Source organism: Perca flavescens, chromosome 15, assembly GCF_004354835.1.
Source record: "Perca flavescens isolate YP-PL-M2 chromosome 15, PFLA_1.0, whole genome shotgun sequence".
Classification (NCBI taxonomy): Eukaryota; Metazoa; Chordata; class Actinopteri; order Perciformes; family Percidae; genus Perca; species Perca flavescens.
In genome coordinates this window covers 28,165,289-28,178,032 of record NC_041345.1, presented here as the reverse complement: position 1 = coordinate 28,178,032, position 12,744 = coordinate 28,165,289, and the positions used below count along the sequence as shown (strand labels likewise).

The 12,744-nt window shown below is 39.3% G+C and overlaps 1 protein-coding gene across 1 annotated transcript; it reads right to left on the bottom strand.

Annotated features, from left to right (window-relative positions):
* Positions 1 to 213: 213 nt before the first annotated feature.
* On the bottom strand, positions 214 to 10,404 carry LOC114570210 (uncharacterized). The gene is made up of 6 exons (XM_028600465.1): positions 10,361 to 10,404; positions 6,079 to 6,378; positions 2,728 to 3,051; positions 808 to 942; positions 494 to 720; positions 214 to 219 (listed from the first exon to the last, which is right to left on the bottom strand). Exons 2-6 carry the CDS (start codon positions 6,350 to 6,352, stop codon positions 214 to 216), a joined length of 966 nt encoding a protein of 321 aa, XP_028456266.1. The 5' UTR covers positions 6,353 to 6,378; positions 10,361 to 10,404.
* Between the last annotated feature and the right edge of the window lie 2,340 nt (positions 10,405 to 12,744).

Genomic DNA, 12,744 nt, shown 5'->3' with positions numbered 1-12,744 from the left:
TTAGATCCTCGGCCAAAGGCCCATCGTAGCTTCCTTTTAATATTAACAACTACTTTTGTCTAGCAAAACTTTGTTTGCAAATGTTTGCTTGAATGTTGTGCAATTGAATGCGAAAATGAATGGAAACACCTTAAAATGTCTCAAATCAATTCGATATACCAATTTAATCGCAAAACAGCATGTGACGTCATTACGCGCAGGTTTGTATTCGCTTTAAAGCTGTTGGATGGAAACACAATTTCACCAGCTTTATTCGCATGAGTTTTTTTTTGTTTTTTTTACCGAACTTCAGATAATTCGATTGACAAGTGGATGGAAACTTAGCTATTGTTGTCCATTGGACACTTTAAAAGTTTTGATAAATATGCTGTTCTCCATAAATGTCCAAAGTTTCTTCACCAAGTCGCTTGGTTACATTTTCATAGTAGTCGTCGTCTTCTTCTTCTTCTTCTTCATCTTCTTCTTCTTCTTCTTCTTCTCTGTTTTCCTCTACGCTGAAATTGATATCATTGGTCTTTATAATACTTGCACTTGGGCACGCTTCCTCATCATCATGATCTTCGTCGCTCTCTGGCTCCACATAATCATTGGTCTCCTCTTCCTCCCCTTTCCCTGCTTCCTCTTTAAGATTCTTCTTGGTGTCCATTGGATCAACATTCTCATAGTCAGACTCGTCGTCCTCATACTCATCTTCATAAGCATTCCTGATTCTGACAGCCACTGAAACACAAGCATCATGAACATCAGAAGAAATTATTTACAAGAATTTGAACTCATTGGATGAATGTGTACTGTGTGAGCACCGACATTGAGTTTGGACGAGGGCTCCAGTGTGCTTGGCTCGTCGTCTTCTCTTGCAGACCAGACAGACCACCACCAAGACTAGCAGGAGCAGCAGCAGACCCCCAGCAGCTACTGAAGAGACCAGCAGGAACAAATGCACTAGGAGAGACAAACATTCAACAGTTAATCCTACATTTTGTCAATTTTTTTACATTGGGATTAACAATGTTTTACATATATATATATATATATATATATATATATATATATATATATATATATATATATATATATATATCTCTATATATATCTCTATATCTATATATATATATCTACACACCAACTGCTAGCTTGTCAGAGGAGATCCTTTTTTTCTTTCGGTTTGTGTTATGCCGACCCTACACTAAACCATTCTTCAAGCGTTACCACCGTTGAGACTAATTTGCAATCCATCAGAATGAAATCCTGAGGTTCACTCATGCACTCCCATCATCTCAATCATTTGGTGTAAGGTGGTCACAAAACTCAGTCTGAGTCACTACCAATGGATGAACACTGTGTGCTCCCTCCAGCACCAAACAGGAATCAGCAAACAGCTAGAGCCAGTGTTGTTTATGGTTGCTATGGCGCTAAACTTAACGCTAAAGAGGTACATTATTATATAAACGCGGACCTCCGGGTAGTTGTGTGGTCTTGTAATTTGTGACCCTGCAAGATCCCCAGTCTTTAACATTCGATGTGAGATGATTGTCTTTAGATGTGAGATGGTGTCAGACTTTAGTCTTTTCAAAGTCTATTCAAAGTCTTCTAGTGTATGGTAGACATTACTTTTAAAACACAGGACTTTAAACCAGGTTCAAGTCCTGTTTGAAAATAAAAGTAAATGGTTAATTTTTTTTCTTTTTTTAACTTTACAAGACAAATCGAGCTACATCACGTTCAGGTCACATGCATAAGTAAAGTAAAGTTACTTAATTTAACCCCAAACCACAATGTTGTTCCTAAACCTAACTAAATAGTTTTGGTGCCTAAACATACCCAAACTGTGACCATCCTTAAAACTGTGACCATTACGTTCTCTGTTTTAGATATGAGGATGGAAAATGCTCTTGTGGGTTGTATTTGAGGGTAGAAATAAACTACCTATTTCATCATATGGTTTGAAGGACTTGTTGCAAATTTGGTTTTGTCCATGAATGCATCTTAATGCATTGGCCTAGTCTCACATTGCCAGGCTTGTCTCCACAGCACTGTGGAGTAAGGTCTGGCTACACCACACATACAATCTGGTATAGTAGGAAAAAAACAACGAAATTTCTTCACAACTTACTATTTTCAGCATGTAGTTTGCTAACTCGAGATTTGTTGTTTCCTGGAGCGAAGGGAGTTTGAGAATGGCAACACACAGAGTGGAAAGCGAGAGACATCTGTTGCAAAGTCAGGCAGTTATCCTGGAAATGTACTTCCGTTGATCCAGACTACTATAACAGTAATATGGCTGGTACATGTACAATCATGTAGCTCATTATTTCTCTATCTGCTCTGGCTTTCTGGAAATATGCCTTTTTTTTTTTTTTTTTTTTTTCTAACCTTTTATTTATCCAGGTTATCGATTGAGAAAAAAATTCTCATTTAGAACAACGACCTGTCACATTCACACAGTTACACATTCATACCTGGAAGCTGCCCAGTACAACCACAGTCTGAGCAGCTCCACTGGAGCGGTTGGGGTTAAAGGCCTTGCTCAAGGGCACCTCAGTGGTGGTAATGAGGGAGGGAAAAGCGCTGCTCTTTCACTTTCCCCAACCAGATTTTATCCTGTTGGTCTGGGGATTGAACCAACGACCTCCCCCCATATACAGGAAGTAGTCTATGTATCATTCAAATATTGTTGATAAAACATTGCAAAATTTAGTTCAATTATTTTGTGTTCATTCTACTTACTTTTAATGACGACACTAATCGGTGCTGTCTGTGTAGAAGTGAATCTTCTCGAGGACAGTGTGACTTCATACACACAGCTGTAGTTTCCCTGTTGTTCATACTCAGCCACGGGGAAGGAAAAGGAGGCTGACTGGTTGACTGCTGGCTCTGTGTTGGTGAGGTTTGAACCAGAGAAGATGAGATGGAAAACACCTTCAGGATAATGGGAGGAAGTGGAGCAGGTGAAGACAAAGCTGAAACCCCTGGTGATCTGTGCACCTTCAGGGCCCCAGACCAGCCCTCTGTTAGGAGATGTTAGGGAGATGTTGGGCTGCTGCAGCGGCACTAAAGTAAGAGGAAAAGTACAAAAGGGACAAGAGTATTAGGAGAATATCACATTAATGAATCAACATAGATCAAGATGGAAAAGGTGGAGGTTACTCAAGACGCATATGGCGAAACATTCTACTAATGGGTGTGAACACGTGCTTAGAACTGTTCACTTTTGATCAGTTCACTCATGACGGATGCATGTTTTTAGTTAAGTGGCAGCAGTTTGAAGTTGCGGCAGAAAAAGAAGTTCTGATATATAATTTCTCAGACTAAGACCCATTTCCCATCGAAATACCAGCAAAAAAAGACCCAAAGGAAATGTGTTCGTACTTCAGGAGTGTTTTAATTAATTGAATTTCCACTTGGGGATCAATATGTATCTATCTATGTATCTAATCCAAACCACAATCTTTTTCCTTAATTTAACTATTAATTTGGTGCCTAAACTTAACTGTCGTCTCCGCATGACACTTACCTTTTGTTGGCTAAACTTTACTGCCCCTGAAAGGACTGTCATCTGGCGGTGCTCTGTACCTGGCTCAAAGTCACCTTTTGTCGGCTAATAATAAAAGCTGATACGACCGACTCAAAGTAGAGGCTGTTCTCATGAATCATCCATTCATATAGCTTTGAAAAGTTAAGCACTGTAATTCTTATGTATTCCATATTCTTTACTGCATGGACCCCATTGTGTGTTGCTGTATAAGAATGCTGTGAGCCACATATGGAGAAGGTCGGGGTGGATGGGTGGGTCTTAAAACACAGCGCTTTCAAGCCAGGGAGCAGAGTTCGCATCCTGGGGAAAACAAAACCCTTCCACCCAGGAAACGTGTGTCTGTTCACGAGAGTGTTATAAACATAACTACTTGTTTTAGTGCTTGAACTTAAATGTTGTCGCGGCATGGTTGACTAAATTTGAATGTAAGGTCCACTCATCAGACCGACAGCTCACAGAGCTTTGTAGCTGGCTACCTGTAACCTATTGTCGGATAAACTTAACTACCCCTTAAGTGCCGCTGATTGGTATTCATACATTTTCGTACGATATCATACAAACCTGTTCATAAGAATGTGTTGGGAAACTATTGAAATATTGAAATTTGGCTTGGGCTCAGGCATGACCAATTGGCTCAATAGCCAATAGTGTGAATGTGCGGACAGTTTATTGTTTATCGTTTATTAAGGATTACCATTAGTCATCACTGTAGTGAAGACTATTCTTCCTGGGGTTCAACACATACGACCGACAGCTCATGGAGCTCTGTAGCCAGCTACCTAACCTATTGTTGACAGTATTTTTATCATTACTTAGAATTCCTCATGGGGGCAACAGAAACTATGCATTATAGCTACAAAGAAATCCTCCACACCTACAGATTTGAATAGATACATTTAAAAAATAATTCTGTACAATCCAAAGACCTTATTAAAAACTTGAATTTTTGTTGAACAGTGTGACGTGGCATGGCAACCATTTTGCATGTTTTGCTATAAAACAAGAAGTCTTTGCAACTCAAATGTACATTGTTCATTCTGCCTGAAATTGCTCATGCTTGATAAGAGTCCAGATCTGAGGATGACTCATAGTCATAGCATTATTTATATATATATATATATATATATATATATATATATATATATATATATATATATATATAGATAGATAGATAGATAGATATAGATAGATATAGATATAGATAGATATAGATATAGATAGATAGATAGATATAGATAGATATAGATAGATATAGATATAGATATAGATATATAGATAGATAGATATATATATATATATATATATCATTGCCTTTTCCTAAGGCACTGTACATTAACAAACTCCTTGCAATATTCCTGTACTGTTTCTTTGTTTGGTTATTCTTGGTAATGCTATTCTGTGTTACTTGTTGTGTTGTGTTATTAGATTATTTATCCATTAATCTTACCAGAAACAGAGAGTCTGACAATGTTACTTTGGGGTGAGATGAAGTCTTGACTTGAACTCCTTGTCTGATACTGACACTGGTACGATCCTTCGTTATGAAAGTCCACTTGGACAATGTTGAAGGTAGCAGAGTTGGTACCCATTTCTGTCTTTCTGGATGAGCCTGAGGAGTGGTGCAGGATGAATGTCCCTCCTAAAACCTGAGTTGAGATCAAACAAGTGATGCCAACATCTTGACCCCAGGTAACCTCACCAACAGGATTCATGGATATGCTGGGTGTTGGGAGGCTCACTGAAAAAAATTAAAGGTTAGAGTGAAAAATGTAATACCTTGAGTTGAGATATTTTTCAGTTTTAAGATATGATAGACATTATTTATTAATCCCACACTGGGAAAATTACCTTGTTAGTTGCCTGAATTGCTTAAAGGAGAATTCCAGCCGATTTTTACGTTAATCTTAATCGCTATAAATATGCGTGTACTTTCGATTGGAAAATACCCCGACCCGAATCGTTGCAGGCAACACGAAGTAGCTGCAGCTACGTACACCAGATCCACTGAGCCAAAATGGCAGTTGTAGGGGCAGGTTTTAGAGTGCTTTTGTGCCTCTGAACAGACACAAAATGCAATTAAATTGTCTGTGCAACATTACCAGGGCTCTTGCGTGACAACAAGATGCGTTTTCAACTCAGACATTGTTTAAATTCAACTACCCTGTCTCGATCCTGCTGGTAGGTACCTAGCCCTGTTAGCTGCTAGCTTTTAGCTGCTAGCTGCCATCTGTGACGAGTGTGTTCAGCCAGGCTTCTGTTTTAATTATCATGCAGCAGTTCCGTGTAGCTCATCCATTTTGTGTGTGATCGATCTGGTGTTGGTGAGTAGGAGGCTTGGCAGTGTTGATTTGTGTGTTAGTTCCCTTAGCTGCTAACATGCCCGACTGGGCATATATATATTATATTGTTTCTTGCAGAAGTTAGATGAGAAAATTGATACTACTCACAGGTGTCTCCTCATATAACTCTCAATAAGAAAGCCAATAACTTTGCAAACAAAATGTTTAAACATCAATTTTTGGCGAACTGACTGATTTCCTTACCAGTAACAGAAAGGCTGACAGAGTCACTTGAGGAGGTGAAGTCTTTACCTGCAACTGTTATCTTATACTGACACTGGTATGATCCTTCGTTGTCAAAGTTGACTCCACGCATGTTGAAGGTAGCAGAGTTGGTACTTGACGTTTGGGTCTCTCCAACTGAACTTGAAGCCTTTTTCAAAATAAATGTTGGACTTAAAATCTGTTGAGTTTGAGTTGAGACAGAACAAGTGATGCCGACGTTCTGACCCCAGGTAACCTCAGCAGCAGGATTCATGGAGATGCTGGGCTTAGGGAGGAGTGCTGAAACATAACAACAATATAATGAGGAGGTATAATGGGAACTCTGACTGATGGAACATCCAATAAATAGTACAGATTTTAAAGCCTCAGTGGTGTTTAATAAAAAGTTTAAAGATTTGAGAATTTACTGGTCTTTTTTTTTTAAGAGTAACCATGTTTGTACCAGTCAAGCTGAATTACTGTAAAGAGGCAGTGTTTATGTTCTATGGGCCTTTCCTGAATTGCACAACTTTTTCAGGTTCACATGCTTGTTTTTCAAATCTAATTTCTCTTCCACTGATATTTGAAAAAGACAACCAGAGTTTAAGCTGTAAAAGCAGTCTCATATGAAAGGGTGCAACACAAGCTGAACACCTTCAATACAACCTGATTATATGCTTGTCTCCTTGCATATGGTGTGCAGTTTTGTCCCATTTAAGTCAAGAGTGGGACCTCAAATGGCAAAGAACTTGTATGATGTACATAAAATGTTTCAAAATTAAAAGAATTTTCAACAGCATTTGGGTAGAAGAGCCATCTACAGAATGTATGTGATGTATTTAAGCATTTGCGTCTCTTTCTTATTTTGAGAACATTTCTCTTGATGTTTTAATTTACTCATGTATAGACTTTGATATTTTAAGCATTTTTAATTTGGAGTGTTTTTCTCCTAATGTTTGTGTTTTTGCTTTTGTATGTGGTGTACTTTTAGCCACAGCATCGCTCTATGGATGGCAATAGGCCCTTAGCTCACAGCAACAATTTTGACATTTTCATTGAAGGGCAAGTAGGTGTAATTAATAGCATATGGCTGTACCATTTTAGTGGGCCAGGGGGATGAGCTAGCATGCAGCAGGCGCTGCTCACTGGAATGGTATGGACAGACTAAATAGAACTCATCATTTTCACGCTGAGCATATACCTGGTTTGAATAATCAAGTGGCCGATTCTTTGTCTCAATTTAATTTTCAGAAATTCCATCTCCTGTGTCCAGCTGCAGCCCAATCGAGCCTGGAATGCCCTCCTTTCAGCCAGACCATTCTAGATTGAATAACCCTCTCCAATCTTATGTGTGCTCTGCTGCGCAGTACATGCGGGGGGGTCTGGCTAGCTCTACATTAAAATCGTATGACTCGGCTTGGTCTAATTTCATCACCTTTTGTGCTTGTTTATCTGTAGCTGCTCTCCCTGTCAATGTTTCGTATATTAGTGCTTTTATAGTTCACTGCTTTGAGGATCGAAACCTGCAGCCTTCTTCCGTCGCTGGCATTCAATTCCATCTGCGCTGCCTGGATCCCTCTGCCTCCAGGATTTTGGAAAACCCATCCATTCGCCTTTTACTGAACGGCCTCAAAAGACAGTCACCACGAGGCAATGATAAACGTCTCCCTTTTACTTTACCTTTGGTTAAACAACTCATATCTCAATTACGGAATGGGTGTTTTGGGCCTTACACCGATCAGTTGTTAGAGACGGTCGTTCTCACAGCTTTTTTTGGTTTTCTAAGGGCTGGTGAAATTTCTTCACACACATGTTCCTTTGATCCAAATCACAATCTGACAATATCTGATGTTTCCCTTAATGATCACCATTTCACATTGTTTCTGAAACACTCTAAAACTGCTATAAATGGTGAAGGTGTTGTCGTATACATTTCTGAGTCGAACACTGTCTTTTGTCCTCTGATTTCCGTGCTGGCCTACTTGAGGTGCCGTCCTGGTGCTGGTCCACAAGAGCCGCTGTTTGTCACGAAGGAGGGGAAACCAATGTCGCGAGCCTGGTTTGCTTCTCACCTGCGCCTCCTCTGCCAGTTCTGTGGACTGCCATGGGGCGCTGGTCTTCTGCTGCTTACGAACGTTTCCTTCGTCCTGATGTTCGAGCTATTCTTGATGCTCAGAAGGCTATGAGCTTAGGTCCCTGATTGGTTTGTCTTAATAAACCATTGTGCCTCATCTACTGATCTCCTAATTTGTGTGAGCTTCCCCTAATGCTGCTGCTGTCCCCTGACTTTCTGCTAATACATGGTGCTCATGAATGGTCAGGGGGCTCATCTGATCAACCGTATTTCCAAATTAATTCGTACATTTATTCATAAAGATTCCAATCATTTTTAATTCCATCCTCTTGTTTTCATTTCCCAAGAGGATTGCCAGGTGTGGTTTGTTTGGGGGGAATAGTTCAGCTCACACAGTCCTAAACTGTGTGAGCATTCCCTAATGCTGCTGCTGCTGTCCTCTGACTCTGCTATTTCATGGTGCTCATGAAAGGTCAGAGGACTCCCTGAACAGAGCCATACCGCCAAAATTTAATTCAGAATTTATTAGCTGAAATGCAATTATTCAATAAAAATTTCCTAAATAATTTTTATTGTCATGTGTGTTCTTGACTTTATGGACCTGACAGAACTAATTTACATGCTTTACACTCCTTACAATGAGTATGATATTGATCAATCACTTGATACACTGCTTCACTTACATGACAGTTTAAGTAAGTGTGTTATCAACATTTCACACTTGTTCTGCTTTCTAATTCTAAAAGTATGCTGTGGTTACCAGGGGCCCGTTTCAGGTAGGAGGTTTAACAAACTGAGTCTAACCCTGATGTCTGAGTTGATTTACCCTGAGATGGGAAACTTTTGAGTTTTCGGTTTCAGAACATCTGATAGGAGTTGGTTCACGCGCGGGCACCACCACAATAAAAAGTGAGCATGAATGGAGTCATGATACTACAATTCACCATGGTAAAAACCACAAACGGGTCGGCGGAAATACTCATGCACACATACAGTGGGTTAAAAAAACAACACAGCGGCTGCTGCTGCAAAAAAGAATTTGCGTGGCAGAAAATTGCTGCTAGAGTAAATGCTAACCCTAACCCTAGTTTATCATATTTAATCATAAGTATAGCCTAATATTACTGGTGAAATGGTATTGAACCTATAATCTATTTCATTTAAGTGCAATACTGTGGGCGAAAAAGTACTAGGCCTACTAATTCCACTGAGGCTGCAGCACCATTAACAGAATAATAATTCATATTTTATTTCAAAGGGTTTACATCATTCACCTGCAATACTGTGGAACTCCTTTTTAATGGCTCTTACTGGTTTGTGTCCAGGGAACACTACAAAAATGTTTACAAAAACACGTTTCAGAGCGAGTCACATTCTTCTGACGGTGCTATTCTATACAGTGGCTTTTCTTTTAAAGAAAACTGCCATTTTCCAAAAACATTTATGTGACAAAAATGATCTGCTGGGATGCAGAGCATGCCCAAGATGGGTGATGTTAGTTATATGAGGACAGATAAGGTTATGTAAGCTGCATAACTGATCAACTGGGAAGAAAAAAGATACCGCTCAAATTGTAAGTTATCTGAAAATTTAAAATGTCTGGGCTTCAATATCTCCCGACTTATAACACCCTGCGCAGTAAAGCAGAAGTAAAGCAGCTTCTTCATCAACGAGATCATTGACAAAAGGAAATGCCATGTTTGCAGAAAAAAACATTTTATAGTCTGCCTAACATGGTTAATAAACCAACACCAAGGTAGAGGGCGGGGCTGTGGCCTTGACCAACTGCCACTTTGCTCGTTTGAAAGCCATGATGTCTCTCTCTCATGGGTGGGCCAAATTCTCTGGGCGGGCAAAGCAGAGAAAGGGGAGGTAACCTCGCTCCTTATGACCTCATAAGGAGCAAGATTCCAGATCGGTCCATCTGAGCTTTCATTTTCTCAAAGACAGAGCAGCATCGGTTTACACCTATCACCATTTCTAGCGACTAACGGGACTATAGGCAGGCTGGGGGAACTCATATTAATGTTAAAAAACCTCATAAAGTGACATTTTCATGCCATGGGACCTTCAACAAACTCAGAGTTTTCACTAAACCTGCTTTCTGAAACAGGCCCCAGCTCTTTTCCATCACTGTATCTGAGTGAAAGAGCTGTCAATAGAAAAGGATACATTTATTTAAAACACTTTATCCAAAATCTTCCTCACCTGAACAGACCACACCAGCATCCTCTCCATGTCCACAGTTGTGTGTCCCAAATCCTCTGTGCTGACACAACGTTACAGACCTCTCATTTCCTGAACAGGCCACATCATCAAGCCAGATTTGTCCGGTTCCTTCACCAAAGCGGGCTGATTGAGTGGCACTCAGTGCCGTACCACAGCCCAACTCTCTGCAAACCACCTCAGCATCGTTTAAGTCCCAACCATCATCACAGACTGTTCCCCAGATGTTGTTGTAATAGATTTCAACTCTTCCAGAGCACAAAGTAGACCCAGACCCAGTTAATCTGATCTGACCATCTGTCAGACACGTAAGAAATATCATACAATATTTAAGTATTTTGCAAAAACTGAAAACTAAAAGGATTGTATGCATTGATTTGATACTATAAATAAAATTGAAATTGAAATTACACTATAGATTTGACTGACCTGCAGCTGGTGTAGTTGAACTCAAGAGAAAATAGACTATAGAGAGAGAGAGAGAGGAAAAATCTGGTAAGGCTCATAAATTCAACAAGCTTTAAGACATAAACTTCACGGAAGGTTGGGTTTCTGGGACTTATATAAATACTCCAATAAATAAGTATGCAAAAATACACAAACCAGAGTTGTGTAAAAGTGCACTTTATTGCCCTTCATCAACGACCGGATGTGTGTCTCAATAAACTATATGTGAAAGTATAGAGAGTAACATTTTCAATTATTGATACTGAATTCAATTTCATATTACATTCCGTTTCAAGTCTGCTCAGGACACCTTCATATCTTCACATAGCAAATAACCATTTACTACTATATTAATGTTCTGAATGTTATTTACAGTTTCAAGAGACTTAATGTCTATACCATACAATACAGCTGCTAAACTAAATCTGCTTTCCAAATGCATTTTGTAATATTGGTCTTACCCATGGCCAAATGGCAAATGTTTCTCTGTTGTTTGCTCCCCATGGCTGACACTAAGGCTGCTCTGTATCATTTATCAGTGACAGAAAACTGAACTTAATACTGAGGTGCAAAGAAGACTTCACACTGCTAGTTCTTCTTGGAACACTTCCTCTTTCTTGCATTTTTGTAAGCCAAAACTACAGATTACGGAACCTCTGTAGTTCTGAACCATAGAGTGCAAAGTACAAAAGCTGCAGCACCAAAGCAACTCATCAATTGATAATTCTTAAAATTGTTGTTGATCAAAAAAAGTTCAATGGAGTTGTGTACCACAAAGCAAGATTAGTGGGTTAGCGAGGTATGTTGAGCCTTAAGCCAGAGTCTTCAATGTCAAGAAGATGGCTCTCTAATCACTCCTTTTCTTTTCTTTTCTTTTTTTGCTGGGGTGGCAGTAGCTCATCAGCTTAATCCAAAGAAATCCAAAAGTGCTAGCAATACAAAATACTGGAAGATAACACTAGGCGCCTGGAACAAAAGCAGTAAATCCAAATGACAGAGAAAAACCAGGAACACTAGGAAAGTGAACACTAGAAACAAAACATCTAAACACAAGGTACAACAAAGAAATAAGACCAGATAAAGGCAGCACACAGACTAAATATACAGGGCAGCAGTGGTTGTATTGAGAGACGGGTGACATGAGGGCAAAAAAACAAACAGGTAAAACACATCTGGGTGGGGCAGACAATCACAAATGTGGGAAAACACACAAGGCAGGAAGACAAACAAGACATGACACATGGGAAGTACAACCACATCCAAGCAAAGTGGTTTCATCAAAGTGTAATCATTTATTTTCTTAAATTCAGCAAACCAAGACGCTTATACTCATAAGCTATATCTACAGACATAAGACTGCCTTGATGCTTTATGTGATCTCATCCTTCATAATGTGATGTTTTTCATGGTTTGATGTTCACAGTATTTGTTTTTATGCTAAATAATATTAGCAATGTTTGTATTAAATCAAGTTAATCCAAACGGCAGATTATCTCATTCTAGACACACTAGAATAAATGAAGTGCTGATTGAAAAGTTGTCATTTAATGTACAGTGGGGCAAAAAAGTATTTAGTCAGCCACCAACTGTGCAAGTTCTCCCACTTAAAAAGATGAGAGAGGCCTTTAATTTTCATCATGGGTACACTTCAACTATGAGAGACAAAATGAGAAAAAAAAATCCAGAAAATCACATTGTAGGATTTTTAATGAATTTATTTGCAAATTATGATGGAAAATAAGTATTTGGTCAATAACAAAAGTTCTCAATACTTTGTCATATACCCTTTGTTGGCAGTGACAGAGGGCAAATGTTTTCTGTTAGTCTTCACAAGGTTTTCACACATTGTTGCTGGTATTTTGGCCCATTCCTCAATGTAGATCTCGCTGTCGCTGGGCCACACAGACTTTCAACTCCCT

Coding starts and splice junctions, on each gene's coding strand:
- LOC114570210 (XM_028600465.1), bottom strand. CDS start 6,352: ATGAATCCTGCTGCTGAGGTTACCTGGGGTCAGAACGTCGGCATCACT. Junction 3,052..6,078: donor TGTCAGCCTTTCTGTTACTG/GTAAGGAAATCA, acceptor CTCTTACTTTAG/TGCCGCTGCAGCAGCCCAAC. Junction 943..2,727: donor GATTAGTGTCGTCATTAAAA/GTAAGTAGAATG, acceptor TGTCTCTCCTAG/TGCATTTGTTCCTGCTGGTC.